General features: G+C 40.5%; 1 protein-coding gene across 2 annotated transcripts in view; it reads right to left on the reverse strand.

Moving 5' to 3' along the window:
- The window catches only part of RFTN1 (raftlin, lipid raft linker 1), a 123,477-nt gene that overhangs the window by 55,562 nt on the left and 45,120 nt on the right, over positions 1 to 22,795 (reverse strand). For both annotated transcript variants that reach the window (XM_034760740.1, XM_034760741.1), the window contains exon 4: positions 17,626 to 17,734. In XM_034760740.1, the coding sequence (XP_034616631.1) occupies positions 17,626 to 17,734 (109 nt within the window). The remainder of the gene's footprint in view (positions 1 to 17,625; positions 17,735 to 22,795) is intronic.

Raw genomic sequence — 22,795 nt, forward strand, 5'->3', positions numbered from 1 at the left:
AGGAGAAACGTTGGCAATCCTGAGACTGCGACCTTGATGTGGAGGACCGGTACCATCGGTAACAGCTGCTCGGCGATCGGCTCCGATGGGCGGATCCGTGATGGCGACTTGCTGGCAGTTGATGCCTGGGGCTGTGGAGCAGTGCCGTGGCGGGGTCCTGGAGCGAGATGACGAACAGGAATGGCATCGACATTCGTGTCACGACCGGCTACAATAGCCTCTCTGAGATGAGGACCCTCAGTGGCGTCTGCCTCAGTCCTGTTGGTGTTCGCTCCTCAAGGCAGAGGGGTGCCTGGAGTCTTGGTCAGATGGAACCCAGCCAGACAACCTGATGGGAGTTGACAGCGACCCACGTAGACTACGCATGGAATGGGCGCTGAGCTCGACCATGACCAGCCCGGGCACACTAGCTAAACTAAACTAAAACTAATCAAGTACTAACTGCAGGTCACATACACTGAACGAACAAGAGTTCTGGGGACAAGCTACAGCAAAACTGGAGCAGAGCATTTCCGAAGCACCTTCACTGGCGACAAGAAGGAACTGAAGGTGGGGGGAGCGCGCAATACCCCTTATACCGCGCCATGGAGGCGCCATGGAGGGGTTGTTAGGGGCGCTCCCCTATGGGTACTGCTAGGGGAAAAACTTCCAACACTGGTGCACGTGGCGAGAACGCACACCTTTTGTGGAATACACATAAGCAATCACTCGAAGAAGAATAATCATGTCCCTCGATCTGCTGGCAGTGCTCCTGCTAATGCAGCCCAATATGCCATTAGTCTTCTTGGCAATAAGGGCACACTGCTGACTCATACCCAGCTTCTCATACACTGTAATCCCCAGGTCCTTTTCTGCAGAACTGCTGCTTAGCCACTCAGTCTCCAGCCTATAGTGGTGCATGGGATTCTTCCATCCTAGGTGCAGGACTCTGCACTTGTCCTTGTTGAACCTCATCAGATTTCTTTTGGCCCAATCTTCCAATTTGTCTAGGTCACTCTGGGCCTTATCCTTACTCTCCAGTGTATCTACCTCTCCCCCAGCTTAGTGTCATCTGCAAACTTGCTGAGGGTGGAATCTATCCCATCATCCAGATCATTAATAAAGATGTTGAACAAAACCAGCCTCAGGATCGACCCCTGGGGTACTCCGCTTCTTAAAATTTTAGATAAAGATGAATGATGGGAAAGTGTAGGAATGAAATTGCAAGAATGCAAGAACGATAATGAGACTGTACAAGTAATAACAAATATATATTAATGGTGCAGGAAGTAACAGATGCAAGGTCCAAGACAGAACAGCAAGAGGCTGTTGAAATTCTCCTCCTGGTTACACAGGCACAATCCTACTGACTCAAACTCCCACTGACTTCAATCTGTTTGCACCAGTAGAATTGAGAGGAGAATCAGGAGCATAAGCTAGATCAGAGATTGGCAACCTTTGGCACGCAGCCCGCCAGGGTAAGCACCCTGGCAGGCCGGGCCGGTTTGTTTACTTGCCACGTCCGCAGGTTCAGCCGATCACGGCTCCCACTAGCCGTGGTTCACTGCTCCAGGCCAATGGGGGCTGCGGGAAGCGGCGCGGACAGAGGGATGTGCTCACTGCCACTTCCCGCAGCCCCCATTGGCTTGGAGCGGCGAACCGCGGCCAGTGGGAGCAGCGATCGGCCGAACCTGCGGACGCAGCAGGTAAACAAATTGGCCCAGCCAGCCAGGTGCTTACCCTGGTGGGCCGCGGGTAGGGTGACCAGACAGCAAGTGTGAAAAATCGGGACGGGGTGGGGGGGTAATAGAAGCCTATATAAGAAAAAGCCCCAAATATCGGGACTGTCCCTATAAAATCGGGACATCTGGTCACCCTAGCCGCGGGCCAAAGGTTACCGATCCCTGATCTAGACTTTTAAAATGTCAGGGAGAGAGGAGACTGGTTGCTAATTCATGCAGCAGACTCCTCCCTGGGAGAAGAAAGACACTAGTGGGTTTGTGGTGCATATTCTTAGTTATTTTGAAAGAAAAGGCCTCAAAATATAGGAGTTCTTCAACCTCAGGCTAATACTGTGTTTTCAAGGCAAATAATCCAGCAGAATCGGAGCATCCTGGTTATTCTCTACAGTTCTGATTACTATGAACCTATATAAAAGCAGCTCAGGCTTTTCAATTGCCAATGAAAGAATGAATTATCCAGTGAACCCATCACATTAGTTCTACCGCACTGGGAAGTGAGGTGGGTGGGGAAGAAGTTTGAGATATTAACAATTTTATTTAACACTAAAAAATAAAGAGGAAGCTCATTTCTGCATTTTGCCCCCACCCACAGACATTTTTTATGAATCATCTATTTCCTGAGAATCACATTACTGTGCTGAATATATACACAACCTATAGGTGACATCAGATCAACACAGAGAACTTCCTCTTTCAAACCATTGGGATTTTGCATGTTTAACTTTTAAAGAGTGTGATGGTAGGAACTGAAGCATGGTTCCCCAGGAAACAGGGTGACAGTCAGCAGGACGAGTTTGCAGATGGACAGGAGCTGCTGACTGGAGTGAGGCTCGTTGCTAAAATGGGATAATTACCGCAGTGCAATCTCATCTCAATTAACAGGAAAGTAAAAATGCTATTACAGTGGCCTATTTAATAGAAGAAAGCCGGACAGCATTAGCGGTCTCTATAAATAAACTGAAGCATGTTATTTGTATTGGGCTAGAAGAAAGTCAATGTGTGACTGGCTTGCTCAGTTGATCCAAGTGCATGCAAACGATATGATGCACTCATAATAGCCTAATGTGTCTGACTCCTTGTTGCAATTTTACAAATACTTGTAATACACTCATTATTAGCAAGTGTTACAAAGTCTCTTCATCTTCCAGTGCTAATCTAAACTGCATTTGTATAGTAGAATGTCAGCTCAGCTAATTATAGCAATTTAACTAGTAGGCAGCTGCCAGGGTTTGAGCACAGTACAGGGTACAGTACAGGGTTTGAGCACAATACATAATTTACTGGTCTTGGAACCCTGGCTGTCACCCCATAGCAGGCTAACGCACACTGTGCACTGAATTACAGCAGCATTCACAGGTACTGCAGCAATGTGATAAGATTTCAGCACATCCAGAAAAGGTGTTTGTTCTTAGAAATATCTGTTCTTGGAAAATGGCTCTTGTTTTCAGAAGGGACAGAGGGGAACTGAGGATGGATTGATATTCTCATCATGATCAACCTAGGATTGTAACCATATCGTAGAGACTGAAAAAATCCATATAGAATTTATTTCAAGGCACTTTACAAATAAACTATTCAGCAGTAAAACAGTAACCAGGATATAGTGCCTTGTTTCAAATCCCATTGTACATGGTCCCAATAAAATCAGTGGGGCAAGCATCTAATTAATCTCAATGAGGCAGGGATAGTGAAAGTGTTACACTAGCAGTGCAATGAAAGGTATAATACATCAACAGATGTATAATTTTACTGCAATAATACTTCCTCCCCACTCTCCACAGAAACACGTAGGAGCAAATCAAAGAATCAACTCCTAACATTTTATATTTCCAAAATGAGGCAGTTTTTATTTAGAATTTGATTTTATTTTTAGAACCCCACCTAGAGCCCTAAGAAATGTAGGTTTTGTTGGCCTAGTGGACTAATCAACTTAAGCCATCTGCATACAGTCTTACAACCTCCGTGCCATGATTGGACGAACGCATTTTCAAACAGCTAGTATTTATTGAAATCTCTCATATTTTGAAAAGTTATTACTGCATTTATTCAGCAATTATTTTTCAAATGTAAATATCTCAAACTTATATATATACATAAGGTCATTGGGGTTTACCATGCTCACCCTTATTTTAAGTTTCAATTGCCCACTGAACTTCATTGCTTAAATTTTAAACTATTTTTTGAAATCAGAACGTTATGATGAGTTCAAGCAACTTGCAGCATAGGTTCTGTTTCATTTTATTTGTTGTTGTTTTTAAAAATAGACAATCACCAACTTCCCCAACCCCCACTTCTTTTGAGGCTGAAACCATGAATGCCAAATTTCAGCTTCAATGACTGGGAAGCAGCTGACAGTAACGAAAAACCAAGCTTTGTAAGCAATATACTGGAGCTGGTGTGGGTGCTAATACAAGATAATCTGAAGTTTGATGCTTCCTATCAAAGGTATTTGAGTTGGTGACAGGACATAAGCAAGCGCTTGGGGGAAAGCCTGAAACTTGTGCTGCTGATTGAAATGCGTGTAACTTGTGCAGCACATCTGCTAAGCTTTTTTTAGGTCATTTGGACAAATTACTTTACGAATGTAAATGGCCTGGTTGTAGATGTAAAAGTAGCATTCACAACTGCTTCTGTAAGGACAGTCAGGTATAAGCTTCTCTCGCAGGCTGAAGACAAATCTTCAGCATTGCCACCCGGCAAGTTATCAAAAGGTGGAACATGCTTTCTTGTTATTTTCTACCATGAAAACTACTTGGATGGTTAAATCTCTTAAAAAAAGAAAAAGTGCTGCATGTGCTAGAGCTGCAACTTTTCTTCATCACAAAAAGTCAAATGTAATAGTAAAAGGGTAGCAAAGCATGCTGCTGTTTTATATTTAAGAAGCATGAGGCAGATCAAATGAAAACTCTCTGTGTGCATGATGAGACAATGTACTTACTAGAAGTCATACAATATGCTTATAAGAACAGAGCTCTAAAATAAATAAATAAATCTCCCCAGCACCATGAGAAGTTGTGCCCAGAAGCTGTGTGACTACATGGAACAAAATGCTTGTAAACCAGCTGCAAAGTTCCTTGAAGAAATGCAGATTTTTTTAACCCTTCAAGCCATCATACAGGAAATCAAATCTGTTCCAACATACCAGCCTTTGAGGAAAATATCCCAGCAAATGCACAATTTAGAATCAACGTGGGGGAAATACATTAGTGAAGCTGGACTGAATGAAAAGAACACTATTTCATTTTGGCAGGCTAGTGCTGAAAGTATTCCAGATTGGACAAATATTACAATTGGTTGTCTTTATGTGCCAATCCACAGCACAAATAGTGAAAGGTCCTTTTCACGTTATGTTCTATTGCTAAATGAGAAAAACAAAAGCATAAAAACACAGAAATTGCATCTGTACAGCATGCTGCAGCAGAATGAACTCAACATAACAAAAACCTCCCTACAATACATTTTCCACATTGACTGAGGCTTTTATTAAAATTTGTTGCATTTTTGAACATGTTATACGCACATTAGCCTTTAATTCTTGGAATTTTTCAAAGGGAAGCTCCAATAAGATAAAAAAAGTAAAGAAATTTCTTGTTTCATTCCTCGGATACATACAGAAACATTTCTAGCACCTTATAAAGCATTGTTTAGTTGATATGGGCCATTACAATATGGGCTGGTCTACATACACAACTTATTCCTGTTTAACTAGAATTTTCAAACCAGTTTAGTTCAACCAGTGTAAATCCCTACGTGGACACATTTTAAATCAGTTTACAGCTGTCTTATATTAATGGATTTGCACTGATTTAATTACAACAATTCTAAAATAGGTTCTGTTTAACCAGGTGCAAGTTTCATGTGTAGCCACAACCTATATATTTTTGGAATTTAATGCTGCCCATGTAATTTGCTTCATATAAATGGCATTTTGTCTTGAGGAAAAACAAAACAAAAAAAGACAGCTTTACCCATTGCTGTCAGTAAAGTAAATGGCAAATCTCCCATGGACTCAAGTGGGAAGAGGAACAAAACCTTCATCAAATCTCTCCTGTAATTACCCAACTTGGAATTTGGCCAGGACACTTTGACTAACACCTCCTAACACTTGTGAAAAGCATCAAGGATTATTTCCTAAATGGTTGGGACTTTAGTTTTATGCCTCAGCTGAAAAAAGGCATTGTCAGCAGCACAGTGTAGTATGGCCAAACACAATGCTAAGGCAACAGATCAGAGTGCCACTTACTGAATCACTTGCTGAGGCACCTGCGATTTCCTTGAAGATCTCCTATCTAATTACAGACCCATCCCAACTTTGCTTTTAAAATGTAGTAAAATCACATATCATGGTGGGATAGCTGATTTACAAAATTCTATTTTCAAAAAATAATCTGTTTGAGTTACAGGCACCAAAAACCATCACAGAAATCCAGATTTTAGGGAATGGGGGCATTGTTAGTTTTATAAATGAACAATTATAAATGGATTTTTTTCAAATTATTTAAATGAAATCCCCTGGCAAGTTTTTTTTTTTTTGGATTGTATATTTATAACTGCATTATCAACTGTCAAATAATCTCTGATGTATAATGGACAGGGTGACACCACTGTCAATACAGAAACATGAACATTACAGATATAAACACTGAGTAGCATACTATTTTTTTGCCAGTTTCTGTAATTGTTCACAATAGCAGTCTGTGCATTTCTCCCACGGGCTGACATTTGCGGGTCAAACATTTCTTTCAAGTTCAGAACAGTATTTCATCTAAATCAACAAGCACGGAAATTACAGCAGAGCAATTTAATAATGAAAGCCCATCTCTTGGAAAGGGCATTCAAGCACAAATACAGTTGATTTTAATAAGACTAGTGTTCTAAACTTCTCTTAACTTTTTGATGCCAGGAGCTGGAATTTCTTGGCATGCATTCAGAGTAAATATACATTGTACTAATGCCACCAGTATATTCTAATTCGTCACAGCTGGCAATGTTTCTGAGGTTGAGACTCCCTGGTGACTTAGGTAATAATTTTTCAGAAACTAGTCATTACAATTGAGTGGTTATTTCATTAAGGCTTTATAGACTGGTTTGGTGTATGATTCATGCTAGAATAAGGTGCTCAGTGAATGTAGTAGCAACCAATTAAAGGGGACTGTTGCTAACACAAAACAAACAACAGAAAACATTTACAGAGAACAGATGAAGCAGAATTCCATTTGAACAGAGGAAAAAAGTCACTCTCTAGTAACAACCCACCAATTTTCCACAAGCCATGTGCATTAGGTTAGGCCTGTAATAAGTTCAGAGACAGAAAGTTGCTACTTAGTGCTGCTGATGAGAAAATACATTGCACTAGAAACAATGGGTTGGTCAAATTTGGTCAAAAGATATTTTAAAAAATCAAGTCTAGGCTGTCCCAGTTAATAAAATAAATATTTCTAATTTTCTATAACAACTTCAGAGCAGGTATCATACACCTAATGTACATAAAGAAGCAAGTCCATGGTCATCTTTCAAGTCCCTGTCACAAGTCGTACAAGTGTACTTTGATAACTGACATATCCTCAAAGGTCTTGAGGCAAAGAGGACATGCTGGTGGGGAGCAAGGAGAACAGTATGTACTGTATGTCAGGAACTGGTATGAAAATGCTGTTCTAGGCTACAGCATTACAACTGAATCATTCCTCATTGGGATTTATTGGTGCATATTTTATCATAAATACCAAACCTCTCCTTTTTTGTCACCTTGGTTTCTGTATTTGTTTCTGAAAAAAATATATTTACAATTAAAAGCAGCTTTTAGTTAGTCTTGGACATTTTCTGTAAGTCTGCTATCCTCATGCTCATTTCCAAAACGGAAACAATAAGCCAGGCTTTAAGGCTCATTTTAAAATAGGCCAAGCACAGCCAATGGCACGAAGGAAGATTTTTTTAGTTACTTCTATAGCCACTCAGAAACAGTGTTAAACTTTATACTTCCAACACTTTTGCATCCTGAATGTTAGGTTGCAGAAAGTGAAATCTGAGTTACTGTGACAAAGGGCTGGGAGCTAGCACCTACTGAGTTCTGGGCATGGGCAGGCGCAAGCCCACCCACAAGCTGGGAACTGGCAGGTGAGCCAGCACTCTGATCACTCCGGCACTAATTCGTTTCCCCAGGGAGGTCTGACTGGGGAATGTAATGTAATTGGCAAATCAGGCTGGCCGGCTATGTGAGCTAAAGGATTAACTAGCCCATCAGATGGGGACTGATAAAAAGGCACAGGAAGGAAGCACCGGGGAGATGAACAGGGCTAGCTGAGCTTAGGCTGATAGAGCTCTTAGGGAAGACCCTCTGTTCCTGCCAGGCCCCGGGGAACGGGCTGAAGTTACAGGGAACGCTGTAAATAGCATTACTGCACAGGACTAGAGAGGTGCGGGTGGTGGGACCATAAACAAACTACAAAATATGACTATCCAACTGGCGGAGTCTGAGCAGGTTTCTTCTGATTCCAGAGAGCAGGGGCAGAATGCTGTCCTGTTACACTTAGCAAATGGCAAAGAGACACCAGCTCAATAGTTTTATATTTTATTAATCTGAAATACTATATCAGGTTTTCCAGATGTCCAACATATGGTACATTTCTGATGGGGATGTTTCACAGCTGAAGTTCTTTTTTCTGTTACGGAGCCTGCATCTCCATACATCTTTATTTTCCCACTCCTCACATTCATCCATTAGATTCTGTATTTTTTTTTAATCAGAGGAGTCAGATTCAAGGCTATGCTCAGATGTTAAAGCTACAGTTGCTTTCTGTCTGAATTACAGCGGCAGAGGGTACCAAAAGTAAAACACTGGAAGGGAGAATTGCATGCAACAATGCACGTAACAGTAAAACACAAACGCGATTTCTGGCCTTGGAATACTGATGTTGACAAGTTCCTCTGTTTACAAAGGAATAGCTAACTTCTCTCTATACTTCCAGTTAAAATCTAAGTTTTTCAGCTAATGAACTTTGGAATGAAGTAAAATAAATGCTCTTAAACATGCATCTTTGCAGGATGCTGTAAAAACAACAACAATAGAAACAGGTGTCCAGCTACCAGAGCCCAAAAAGGAATGAGTGATGAAAACACTACACATTCTCCATCAACTCCTTCAATCTGTTTTCTAGAACAATGAAATGGCACTAAAAAACGGGGCTTGGTGGGGCAGTGCACAAGCACCGTTCACTTTACATTCCGTCTTACATCCACATCAAATCGAGTCTGATGATCTCATATGAGGACTGAAATTATACCCTCAGATATGAATGTGTGGCTTTGGTTTGTGGCAGTAGGATCTTTGAAAGCAGGAATTTTTCACTTCACAAACTTATCAAACAATTTAGTATGACTGGCAATTTTTGCTCGGCAAAGGCTCCAACCTTAGCAGTCCCAAATAACACAGTATCCTGTCAAGCAAAACTTCCACTGAAGTCAAAGGAGATTTGCTTAAGTAAGCACTGGGTACTGAAATAGTAACAGGAGTTGAAAGTTAAGATTGTGGTACAATAACAGAGATCAGGGATTTACTCATCTCAATACAGCTCAACTTATTTCAGGCTGTCGGTGACCTTGCCTGAAATAAGATTCTTCTGAAATTTATGGTCCTAGCACCAGTGCAAGCTCCATTACAGCTAGCAGTGGTGGGAGCACTAGTGGAGACTGTCCACAAGTGTATATACCACTGTGTCATTAGAGCAGTGTTGGATGACATAATTATAAGAATTCTAGTGGCTACTGTAACCCAGGGCTAGCATGGGTGCTAGAACTTCAAAAAAAAACCCACCTCAGCCTAGCCATAGCCTTACTTTGTCTAAGATTTACTCTTTAAAACTGGTATATAGCTGGAACGTCCTCCAGGCTTCAAGAATCCTTTTCAGTCCCCACCAACCTCTGCATACACTTTAACCACAGGTCACTTTGGATAAATCTTACTAGTGATCTACTGAAGGTTTGTTAATGGCTTGATATAAGGCTACAGATTTGTGACTGTAGCTTTGAAGTCTGAAAACCGCCCTGAATCTGAATCTTCTGTTAAAAAACACCGTTTCTAATGGGTGAATATAAATAGGGAACAAGTAAAGATTTATGCAAATACAAGTTTGAAAACTGATTTCAACAATCATGTCAGCTGGCTGAATATGATTCAGTGGTCAGTATATATCATGACAAACTGTGTTCTATGCTGGGTTTACTCATAGTCAGTTGACACAATACTAAACGCTGACTTAGTGTACCTTCATTGTCCAAGCTGGGAAAAACACAAAATGTAAAGTGTAATGGACATAAATTAGATATTACAAGTTGTCTTAGTTTTAGGGATCTACAATGTTATTTGAAGGAATTAAGTGTTATTTTTAACCTGAGAATATCAGTCTAAAACCATATTTGCTTTCACCTAACAACCATTTAGTATCTACAGTAGAAGCTGCAGTTCAACAGACTGAACAATTTGCCCATACCTTCCTTCAGGACAATACCAAATACAAACAAATCTACTGTTTCCAAATATTTTCTTTTTTCCCCCCAGACAACTACTGGAACACTGAAGCCATAGGCTGTATATTTTACAACATCTATTTTTACTCTGGTCAAGAGGATGACCCCAAAATCTGCTGGGGCAAAGGATTCCAGAAGCACATCAAGGCCCCTGGGAACATCATGAAAATAATTTTGTGACATTCATGGAGCTTATATCTCAACACCAGAATTAAATGGCTGAGTCAAAAGAACTCACATTGAAAGAAGTTTAACCAAGAACAGATGTTCCCCTTCACACTATACTGCTTAACATACAGTATCTGTGATTTTTCACCATACTTTGTTTTACATATTCTTTCAAAATGTTAACAAAACACACTTCAACAAATACCATTATTGCAGCAGACAGCACACAGCTGGGCCATTGCTGTCCAGTTTTAACCCTTGCTTCTAGATCATATCTACACCAGGAACCCAAATTTAAAAAAAAATTAAGCACTACTCTGCACTGAAAACATGCAGAAAACAAAGTTGGTCTGAGATGGTTTTCATTACAATGTGTTACAGAAATAAATGTATTGTTCTCTTGTACATACACTTGAGAACGAAGGGAAGTTTTTTCTGGAGGATGGAAATGATTTGAAAGAGTTTCAGATCACATATAGATAAGTAATCCCTCTGGGTAATAAATGATATTCTAGAGGGGTCATTTCCCAACCATTCAAGTACATTCAGACTGTTTATTCATTTGACGAATGACCTCTATGACCAATACTCATGGCCCAGAATCTTCTCCCTTTCCATCTTTTATTTCCACCTGCTCTGCCTAACATCTGATAGGCTCTGTAATAAATTTCTAAACAAAAAGCATATCAAGAGTGCCAGTTTAAACTACAAAATAATGTTTGATTTTTTTTACAAAATATTTTTCTACTGAGCTTTGACAGAGACAATGTACTCAGAGAATACAGGGAAGAGCTCTTTGTACCACTATGCAGCAAACCATCAACAGCCCAGCAATAGCATTAATAGACTCCAAAAATTGCCATGTCCAGCTATTCTTTCCTGCTGAAAAGAGGGTTAAGTCCAAAGCAAAGTACGTACTAGCAATGAAGAATTAGAAATGTGGAATAAAAGGACCCAAAACTGGAAGAAATCAGGAACAGCCATCTAACAAATAAAATAGTCTGAAAGATTTTTTGTGTTTTTTTGTAATAATATATAAATAATTAATTAGAAATCAAAGTGTTAGTACTTTTTACTTAAAAACAAAGTTGTTTTTAAATGTACTACAGAGTGCAGCTCTTTAGCCTTTCCCCCTCTCCAGTTAATACACACGTATCTTGTCTAACTCCCCACCTGTCCTATGACACAATTGCAGTCTTCCCCACCTATCTGCCCTTTCATGCATTTAAGGAGAAAGGTGCTTCTGGAACAGCTCCACTATTGTAACTCTGCAGCAACGTTGATGGAGGACAAGAAGGATTTCTTTGCTTTCCTACATCATTCTGGCAAAGATTTGTACAATCATCTTGTGATGCTGTCCCACAGATTTAAAGCTGCCCTTCCTCCAGCAACAGTCCATTATCCTACCCTTGTGTTTCATCTGTTTCAGCTTGCCTTTGAGCCAGGGAGACCTGGGTGGGATGCTGACTCCTGGGGTTAAGTAAATCAATGACTATGGGTAGCAGATGATTGTAATGTCCTAGTGATCTGGCAGTTGTGTGGTATACCTCCTCCAGATTGCCTGGAATCTCACTGCGTTCTATTGTCTCAGAGGGTGGACTGTCACTGCCCTGGCTCAGCACTTCCATTTGTAGAAGATGAGTACAGCCAGCAGTGAAGATCAGGTTCAGGGTGCGTCTGACTATATGACTTGCTCAGGAGATCAATGGGAAGAACTCCATGTTGAAAACGGAGAGATTCTGAACCAGTGTTGGAGATGTCATCTGTGTGGTCACTGAAGACTATGACTACAGGGGGATGCTAAAAACAGGCTTGATAGCAGCTTGATTAGCTCCAGTAGGAAATCCACAGGAGTGTGTTTATATTCAAGTATTACGTGGCTACTCTTTAACCTGGAATTCACATACCATGCAAACACACTTGAATTAGTCCACTGTTGAGAGTGCAAAACTATGGCTGCTACTCCTTCCTTGTCCCCCCTAGAGTCAGGCATCATAAAGTTACCACTCGGCACCAGCTGTTAGTACAGGTCCACTAGAGTCATCCAGCCAGATTTCAGTGATACACAGTGAGTTTACGTCATGAGTTACAGCCATGATCAAGTTGTATATGGTGCTCATTGTGCTGAAGACCAGTTAAATACAATAAGCCTCATCTTACGGTCACTTCAGTGAAAGTGGACAGAGCAATGGAGTAAGAATTAGGTGTGGTTGGAGAGATCCGAAGACAATGCTCACCCACTGGGTTTCAGATTGTGGTTTTTGGTCCAGTCTTCCCCAGGCCAATCACAACTGGAACAGTGAAGGATATTGAGTTCAGAGGAGTTGAGGGAGAGAGAAGCAGGCTGTCCAACCTCTGCAGGCTGTCCAAACTGAAAGCTTTCTACAGAGTAGAACATTATTTGGCTAGGAGACAAAGGTGCAGAATGATGCACATCAGCAATTTTTTTACAGCCAAAGAGCAGAACACCAATGGTGCAGAAAATGAATCACAACTACCAACTGCTTTCTAACCATGAATGCCTCACTCCTTTCCAGAATCTATCTGGAATGTATGAATCCTCTATGTTTGTTACAGAACTTCTACATAAGAGGATCGCAGATTGATGTGTAAAGCAAAAGTCCTGAGAGCAGCATATCTATTTTGCAAAATTTGGTATTCACATATTGACACATTTCGAAAATTACTCTTTCCTACAGACATCAGTCCAGTTTCCCCTTCCCTACACTTCAGTCTCCACGTAGCTCCATAACACTTCCTTCAATGCATGTCTCCATAACACTTTCTTCATGCATCTAGCCATGGCAGATCATTTATGGGAGGTCAGAATATAAGGAAAGGTGGGAGGCTAGAGGGAGGTCCCATCATAGAGGATTCCTAACACGAGTTATACCTACAATACAGATGTGATTGAAGTATTTTCTTGGGCTTCTTGTTTTGTTTTCAAGTAAAGAGAACATATGCTCACATCATGTCTCAGTGTCTTTCAAGTGAAATATCCTGTTTTTCTTTAATCGATCAAAACTTTTTTTTGTTTTTTGCTTCTTATAACTGCCAATGTTTGTTCAAGACCTATGTCTATACCAAGCAGAATTTCCCCTGCATTTTCCAGGAACAAATAGTCCAGTTGTGTGCAATGTGATGTGTCTGGAGTGAAGCAGAGAGTTAACTGAGGATAGACACTATCAAAGATGTTCCTTTGCGCAAAGTCAACGTTCAGCATTGCATAATAAAACTCATAGAGAAATTAAGTTACTGGAAAAAAATCTCCACTCCAAGAAAAGTCACTGGTAAGTCAAAAGGTAGTAGGAATCCACATGACTGAGGATCTGAATAGTCAATAATTATAAATTAAATAGTTTGTATTGTGTTTCATGGTTTGGGGAGATTACTGGTGGCGTTCTATTTTTAAAACAACCAACAACCCTGTGCCACCCTGGCATCCCCATATTCACCGTCATATAATTTTGCAATGTTTTATACGAAGTATGCCTTGTGAGGTATCATTCTAAAAGTCTTGATCTGCTAGACATTAATATCTCATTCGTTTGTATGTGCTATCATTGTATTTGAAGTTATGAAGTTTGGCTACATACATGATACTGAAACATGTGAGGTTGAGAACACCCACAAACAGCCTTTCAGGTACAACAATAAAAAGGCCAAACAATGTTGATGGCTTATTGAGGACTGTAGCAGGATGGTTACCTGCTCCTGCCCTGAGGGGTTTAAAACTGCCCTGGAGGAGGGCTGTGGAAGGGCTGCAGCTCTAAAAGCTGGGCTGATTGGGGAAGCAGCTGCAGCTGGGCCACGCCCCAATCAGGCCACAGCTGGCCTTATATAAAAAGGCTGTGAGCCAGAAGCCAAGCAGTCTCTCTCTGCCTTCAGAGAGAGAAGGGCCTGGCTGCAGGGAGTTAAGACAGAGTACCTGGGTGGAGCAGGGCTGGGGAAAGGCTGAGGAGCTGGAAGCTCCAGCCTGGATAGCCCCAGGCTGTGGCCTAGTAGGAGGCCAAGGGGTACTGGGGGTTGCAGAGGGCAGCCTATAGGTAGGCCAAGGCAGCAGGTCCAAACCCAACCTTGCCTGTGATGAGTGGCCTGTACTGCAGTCTGCCCCAGGGAGTGGGGACTAGTTGGTGACTGGCAGTGGCCTTATTCTGAGGTGAGGTAAAGATACTGGGTGGGGGTTCCCTGGGAAGGGGAGACCCTAGTACTGAGGGGTGTATTGCCAGGGGGTAGCACCCCAGATAAAAGGGCACCGGGGTCTGAGAGGGACACAGGGTCAGAGGACAGGCGGATCACTGGCCTGCAGGGGGTGCTTCAGGATGCTGGAAGAGCAATTCCTGAGATGACCAGCAGGAGGTGCCGCAGGGGTGAGTCTGACCTTCTACACGGACATACACACACAAGCACAAGGATTACCCCAGGAACTCTGTACAATAGAAACCTCTCAGAGATAGCACTACACAATGGGAACTGTTTGACCCAGGGCACAGAAAAAGAGCTTTCAAGCAAACTGGAATAAGATATAAAAGGGGGAAGTGACATCATGACTGGACCTCACTCTCCTCACAACACCTGAAAGTCTGGAGGAAAAAAGACTGAACCGGGGGGGAGGGGAGTGCTGGTCCCTGGCAGGAAGGAGGGAAGCCTGCCTTTGTATGCAAAAGCTAATCTGCTTGTACTATCTAACTGATTTAAATCCTAACTAGTACATTAGGCTTGTATTGTGGTTTTGTTTTATTTCTTATGGTAATCTACTTTGATCTGTTTGCTATTATTTATAATCATTTAAAATCTATCTTTCTGTAGTTAATAAACCTGTTTTATGTTTCATTTTAACCAGTTTGTTTTTGAGTGAGGTGTTTAAGGAAAAATCTCAGCTCGGTTAACAAGGGCTTGTGCATTGTCCCCCTCACATCGAGGGAGGGGTGGATTGGGTAATAAATTCATACTGGTCAAATTTTGACCAGGGTAGGACGATACCCCCAGCTCCTCAGCCTAGGACCCTGGAGCTGTATTTTGGCTGTAGATTCTCTATTGTTGGTTCACGCAGTGGCTGGCCAGAACATTCATGAACACAGCTGAGCATGGCACCAACCAGTGGATGTTGGTGTGAGCGCAAGCTTGAGAACTTTGCAGCTTGTCACAATGTCAGTGTGAGCAGGAATTCAGATTGGTAAAACAGAGGGCTCAGCTGTACCCCAGTCCCAGGTGGCACCCCAGAGGGGACCAGTCACACCCCACCATCATTTTTATCCTGATTCCTTTGAATGAGAACTTATTGGTTTTTTTTAATTGATTTGGTTTTAAAAATCTTTTTTTATCCTGAAAAGCAATGGACATTTTTGTTGTTCAATTTAGTTAATGACAATTAATTCCTACTCTCAAACAAGTAATTTTTCTCCCCTCCTCCTGGACTAGTTATACATGAAAGTGTAGAGATTTTCACATTGGTTTTTAATCAGATACAGATGGTGAGACAACATGCACCTGACAGTAATGTTTTCAAAGAACTTCAAATTCTACTACATCAAATAATCTCCAAAAATGAATGACATACACAACACTAAATATACACTTTTATATATCAAAATGTAAATGATTATCTTTCCAAAAGGTATTTGTATAACCCAATAATCAAGTGAATTCAAGCAACAGAAACATCTCTGAAGACAGCATGGAAAAAAACATTCCAGAAACTTAAACCTTTTTTATTTGTGGCGTATTTGTGCATGCACAGGTATATGGCTCTTGACCATCATTTTGCTTTCATGTTAGCCACACCCCTTTACTGGAATTGTGGGCATTGACGTATTACTACTGGTGGTAGCTGGTCACAGCATATCAGGCTTCTATGTAGCACAGCTCATAGAGCTGAAGAACGAATTTAAACATATTGAGACCAATTCTCCACTGCATTACTTCAGGTTTACATAAGTGTGACTAAAATAACAGAAGTTAGTTCTGAAAAATTTCAATACATCCAACCCATAAATTCAGATCCAAACTTTCCCAAAATAAAGTGTTTAGATTTTGGTTTGAGCCTGTATCTAAAATTTATAACCATACCTGTATTACAAGATGAATAGTCACCCTCTCTTGGGTTTTCTCTTTCAGAATGTCACACACTCCCAGAAATCACTCCTGTTAGATTTGAACTTCAGAGGAGTATGGGGCTAATATTTAGCTTTCCTAACTACTCACCACAATTAAAATGTAAATATTTTGTCATTGCTTTTTAATAACTTATTTCAAGACCCAATAACAGAGGATGTATAATCTGAACCATGAACAATGAAATGCTGTTCACTACACTGGATTTAATCTGATCAATTTACAAATTAGTTAAATTATGTTATCACAAGTAGTAGGAAAAAGGCTACAAATCACAATTAAGAGTATTCTCTTTAAATTCCTCAGCATGAATCACAGTTTGTGAAAACCAGTACTTTTCTGGGTGGCAAAGGGTTTGATTGAGCTATCTAACTTTACTTGATGCTGAAATATAGCTTAAAACAATACTCCCCAAGCCCATTCAGCCCCCAGTCCTGCTCCGCCTCCGGGTCCAGCTCCACCCTCATTCCCTCTCTGCCTCCAGACCAGCTCCAACTCCAGCCTCAGCTCCTCACTGCCCGCAGGCTGGCTCTGTCCTCATTCCCTCTCCAGCCCCAGCCCTGCCTTCAGCCCCAGCTCTGCTGCTGAGGAAGCCTTGGCTGTGCAGTAAAAGGGGGAAGGGCACAGACAGATTCCGTTACTAGTAAGGGAGGAACTTGACTGAAAGTTTGAACACATCTGGCTTAAAATAATTCTATGTAAGGACAACTCCGGGAAATAATGAGCCTCTTTATCTACAGTATTATCCAAGTTTTAAACTCAAATAATTCCAAACAATTGGCACCAAGATGGAAATATATTATTTTAGCTGAGACTGTGCACAACAGTCAATGACAGTGCATGGATAGATTGTACAGTGGTAAAACAAGTTCATTAACATCTACTTGAGTCACTATAACGAGAAGATGCTATCCAGATATTGGAATCATAGAAGAGTAGCAAACTTTACTGAAGCCTTGTTAATATTTGAAATATACAGAACACAGGGAGGAGGAGGAGGAAAGATAAACTTGCAGTGGCTATTTGCCCTGATGGACACAACTAGCAGCAGTTATTAGGTGTGTTTGTATCCTTTTCAAGTTGTTTTCCTTATACTTACTTTTTCAATAAAATCTGGTATCTTTTTTTTGTCCGAGAGTTGGTCCAAGGAGGAGCAGCATTCTAGCTCCAGTGTGTATCCTTCACTGTGAACATCACTTTCCACAGATCTGAGGAGACGGAAAACACAAGTAGAGCTTTTAAAATTAGATCCCCAAAAATCCTTACGTACTTATTCTTAATAAAGTTTGGCTCCATGTAGAACTAGCATTCAGTCAAATCTTGGGTCCCAGCACATGTTACACAGAACCCAACTCAGCTTCATAGCTCAGGTGAACCCGCAGCTTCAGAGACCTATGTATTACCTAAGGAGGGAAGCTATCCCCAAATGATGGCTGGGTTATGCTTAAGTGGCTGCCTAATCCCTTCATCTTCCCAAGGTATCATGCCCCAGCTAGGGTCCTCAGAATGATATTGGGGAGGCAGAAATATGCATGTGCCTCTTGGACTGTGGAGGGGACAGGTTCCACCCCGATGGATTGACAGTGGATCTGAACCCACACAGATAAGTATAATCGGCCTGCTTTACCAGGCTCCCCCTTCTCTGCATGTATAAAAGTGAGAGAGCCAGGCATCACAGATCTAACAGAGGGACAGAGCTAAAAGGAGTGTTTTATGGGCAGTGATTTATTTTTAGGTTAAAGTAGGGAAAGCCCTTCCATCATCTCCTATCTGGCTCCAAGAACCAGATTTTGCCTCCTTTTAGGAAGAGTCAACAGTTTATTAATGTGTCTTAAACAAAAAATCAAATAACTCAGGACATTCCACATTTAAAAAAAAACAAGAATGGTGATTGACTTTACAGAATAAGGGCTATAAAAATGTGTCATTTTCTGAGCAAATCATGGAGTCAATCTGAGTAGGTAAGAAATATTTTCCAGCCCACGCAACATAATAATTAATACATAAAACTTTTCATCCATGGATCTTAAAGCATTTTACAAACATCAAATAAGTCTCATAATACCATTCTGAAATAGTCACTAATATCTCAGCTTTATAGATGGTTAAACACAGACACAGAGACCCCAGTTTTGCAACTCTTACTCCCACTGTGTTAATTAGATCACTAAGAACATAAGAACGGTCATACTGGGTCAGACCAAAGGTCCATCTAGTCTTGCGACAGTGGTCAATGCCAGGTGCCCCAGAGGAAATGAACAGAACAGGTAATCATCAAGTGAACCCCTATCACCCATTCCCAGGCAAACAGAGGCTAGGGACACTATCCCTGCCCATCCTGGCTAATAGCCATTGATGGACCTATCGTCCATGAACTTATCTAGTTCTTTTTTTTTAACCCTGTTATAGTCTTGGCCTTCACAACATCCTCTGGCAGGTGTTCCACAAGTTGACTGTGCGTTGTGTGGAAAAAATACTTCCTTTTGTTTATTTTAAACCTGCTGCCTATTAATTTCATTTGGTGACCCTCTAGTTCTCCTGTTATGAAAAGGAGTAAATAACACTTCCTTATTTACTTTCTCCACACTAGTCATGATTTTATAGACCTCTAGCATATTCCCCCCTTAGTCATCTCTTTTCCGAGTTGAAGAGTCCCAGTCTTATTAATCTCTCCTCATATGGAAGCCATTCCATACCCCAATCATTTTTGTTGCCCTTTTTTGAACCTTTTCCAAGTCCAATATATCTTTTTTGAGATTGGGCAACCACATCTGCATGCAGAATTCAAGATGTGGGGGTACCGTGGATTTATAAAGAGGCTACATGATATTTTCTGTCTTATTATCTGTCCCTTTTTTAATGATTCCCAACATTCTGTTCCTTTTTTTTGACTGCCGCTGCACACTGAGTGGATGTGACTCCAAGATCTCTTTCTTGAGTGGTAACAGCTAATTTAGACCCCATCATTTTAGATGTATAGTTGGGATTATGTTTTCCTATGTGCATTACTTTTCATTTATCAATATTGAATTTCATCTGCCATTTTGTCACCCAGTTTTGTGAGATCCTTTGGTAGCTCTTCGCAGTCTGCTTGGGACTTAACTATCTTGAGTAGTTTTGTATCATTTGCAAATTTTGCCACCTCACTGTTTACCCCTTTTTCCAGATCACTTATGAATATGTTGAATAGGACTGGTCCCAGTATAGACCCCTGGAGGACACCACTATTTACCTCTCTCCATTCTGAACACACACCATTTATTCCTACCCTTAATTTCTTATCTTTTATCCAGTTACCAAACCATGAGAGGATCTTCCCTCTTATCCCGTGACAGTTTACTTTGCTTAAAAGCCTTTGGCGAGGGATCTTGTCAAAGACTTTCTGAAAATCTAAGTACACTATATCCACTGGATCCCCCTTGTCCACATGTTTCCTGACCCCCTCAAAGAATTCTAGTAGATTGGTGAAGCATGATTTCCCTTTACAAAAAACACGTTGACTCTTCTCCAACAAATTCTGTTCATCCATGTGTCTGACAATTTTGTTCTTCACTACAGTTTCAACCAGTTTGCCTGGTACTGAAGTCAGGCTTACCGGCCTGTAATTGTCGAGATCACCTCTGGAGCCCTTTATAAAAATTGGTATTACATTAGCTATCCTCCAGTCCTTTGGTACAGAACCTGATTTAAATGATAGATTACAGACGACAATTTCACATTTGAGTTTCTTCAGAACTCTTGAGTGAATATCATCTGGCCCTGATAACTTATTACTGTTTAGTAGGGCTGTCAAGCAATTAAAAAAATTAATCGCAATTAATCGCTCTATTAATAATAGAATACCATTTATTTAAATATTTTGGGGTGTTTTCTACATTTTCAAATATATTGATTTCAATTACAACACAGAATACAAAATGCACAGTGCTCACTTTATATTTATTTTTGATTACAAGTATTTACACTGTAAAAAAACAAAAGTAGCAGCATTTTTCAATTCACCTACAAATACTGTAGTGCAATCTCTTTATCATGAAAGTTGAACTTACAAATGTAGAATTATGTACAAAAACCTGCATTAAAAAATAAAACAATGTAAAATTTTAGAGCCTGTAAGTTCACTCAGTCCTACTTCTTGTTCAGCCAATCGCTCAGACAAATATGTTTGTTTACATTTGCAGGCGATAATGCTGTCCGCTTCTTATTTACAATGTCATCTGAAAGTGAGAACAGGCCTTCTCATGGCACAGTTGTAGCTGGCATCGCAAGATATTTACATGCCAAATGCGCTAAAGATTCATATGCCCCTTCATGCTTCAACCACCATTCCAGGGGACATGCGTCCATGCTGATGACGGGTTCTACTCAATAACAATCCAAAGCACTGCGTACTGATGCATGTTCATTTTCATTATCTGAGTCAGATACCAACAGCAGAAGGTTGATTTTCTTTTTTGGTGGTTCGGGTTCTGCAGTTTTTTGCATCAGAGTGTTGCTCTTTTAAGACTTCTGAAAGCATGCTCCACACCTCGTCCCTCTCAGATTTTGGACGTCACTTCAGATTCTTAAACCTTGGGTCGAGTGCTGTAGCTATCTTTAGAAATCTCACATTGGTACCTTCTTTGCGTTTTGTCAAATCCGCAGTGAAAGTGTTCTTAAAATGAACAACCTGTGCTGGGTCATCATCTGAGACTGCTATAACATAAAATATATGGCAGAATGCAGGTAAAATAGTGCCAGGTACATACAATTCTCCACCAAGGAATTAAGTCACAAATTTAATTAACACATTATTTTAACGAGCATCATCAGCATGTCCTCTGGAATGGTGGCCGAAGCATGAAAGGGCATACGAATGTTTAGCATATCTGGCACATAAATACCTTGCAATGCCAGCTACAAAAGCCCCATGCAAATGCGTGATCTCACTTTCTGGCAACATTGTAAATAAGAAGATGGCAACATTATCTCCTGTAAATGTAAACACACTAGTTTGTCTTAGCGATTGGCTGAACAAGAAATAGGACTGATTGGACTTGTAGGCTCTGAAGTTTTACATTATTTTATTTTTGAGTGTAGTTATGTAACAAAAAAAATCTACATTTGTAAATTGCACTTTCACGATAAAGAGATTGCACTACAGTACTTGTATGAGGTCAATTAAAAAAACTTTTTTTTGTTTATCATTTTTACAGTGCAAATATTTGTAATCAAAAATACAATCCACTTTGGTTTCAATTGCAACACAGAATACAATATATATGAAAATGTAGAAAAACATCCACAATATTTAATAAATTTCAATTGTTGTTCTATTTAACGGTGTGATTAAAATTGTGATTAATCGCGATTTTTTCCAATCGCGATTAATTTTTTGGAGTTAATCGCGTGAGTTAACTGCGATTAATCGACAACCCTACTGTTTAGTTTATCAATTTGTTCCAAAACCACCTCTAATGACACCTCAGATTTGCAACAGTTCCTCAGATTTGTCACCTAAAAAGAATGGTTCAGGTTTGGGAATTTCCCTCACATGCTCAGCCGTGAACACTGATGCAAAGAATTCATATAGTTTCTCTGCAATGGCCTTATCACCCTTGAGTGCTCCTTTAGCATCTCAATTGTCTAGTGGCCCCATTGGCTGTTTGGCAGGCTTCTTGCTTCTGATATACTTTAAAAATGTTTTGCTATTACTTTTTGAGTCTTTGGCTAGCTGTTCTTCAAATTCTTTTTTGGCCTAATTATATTCTTACACTTCATTTACCAGAGTTTATGCTCCTTTCTATTTTCCTCCTTAGGATTTAACTTTCACTTTTTAAAGGATGCCTTTTTGCCTCTAACTGCTTCTTTTACTTTGCTGTTTAGCCACGGTGTTAGTCTCATTACTTTCAAAAGGATTATTTCCATTCGTAAGGGTTACAGGCCTTGTATGAAACCTAGGTGTCAGCGTTATTAAATATTTCACTGCTTGTCATATAGGAGAATACCTAACTAATGTGTTTTTCCCACAACCTCATATTGCCTTCCATGCCTCTCCAAATCTCCCATACCTAGCTGTCCAAACTTTGTTTCCCCATCCTCAACCACGTATGCAATATATTCCTCATTATGAACACAAATATCTAGTGTATTTTTAAAACTGAAAGTGTACGGACACCATCCAATAAACAATAGAGGGACTACTGTACTGACTGCATTATTCATGTGCACATGTAAATCATGAAATCCTCCATTTTTAAATGAAGATACAGCAAAATTTCAAGTCTGCT

Source organism: Trachemys scripta, chromosome 2 (assembly GCF_013100865.1).
Source record: "Trachemys scripta elegans isolate TJP31775 chromosome 2, CAS_Tse_1.0, whole genome shotgun sequence".
Lineage (NCBI taxonomy): Eukaryota > Metazoa > Chordata > Testudines > Emydidae > Trachemys > Trachemys scripta.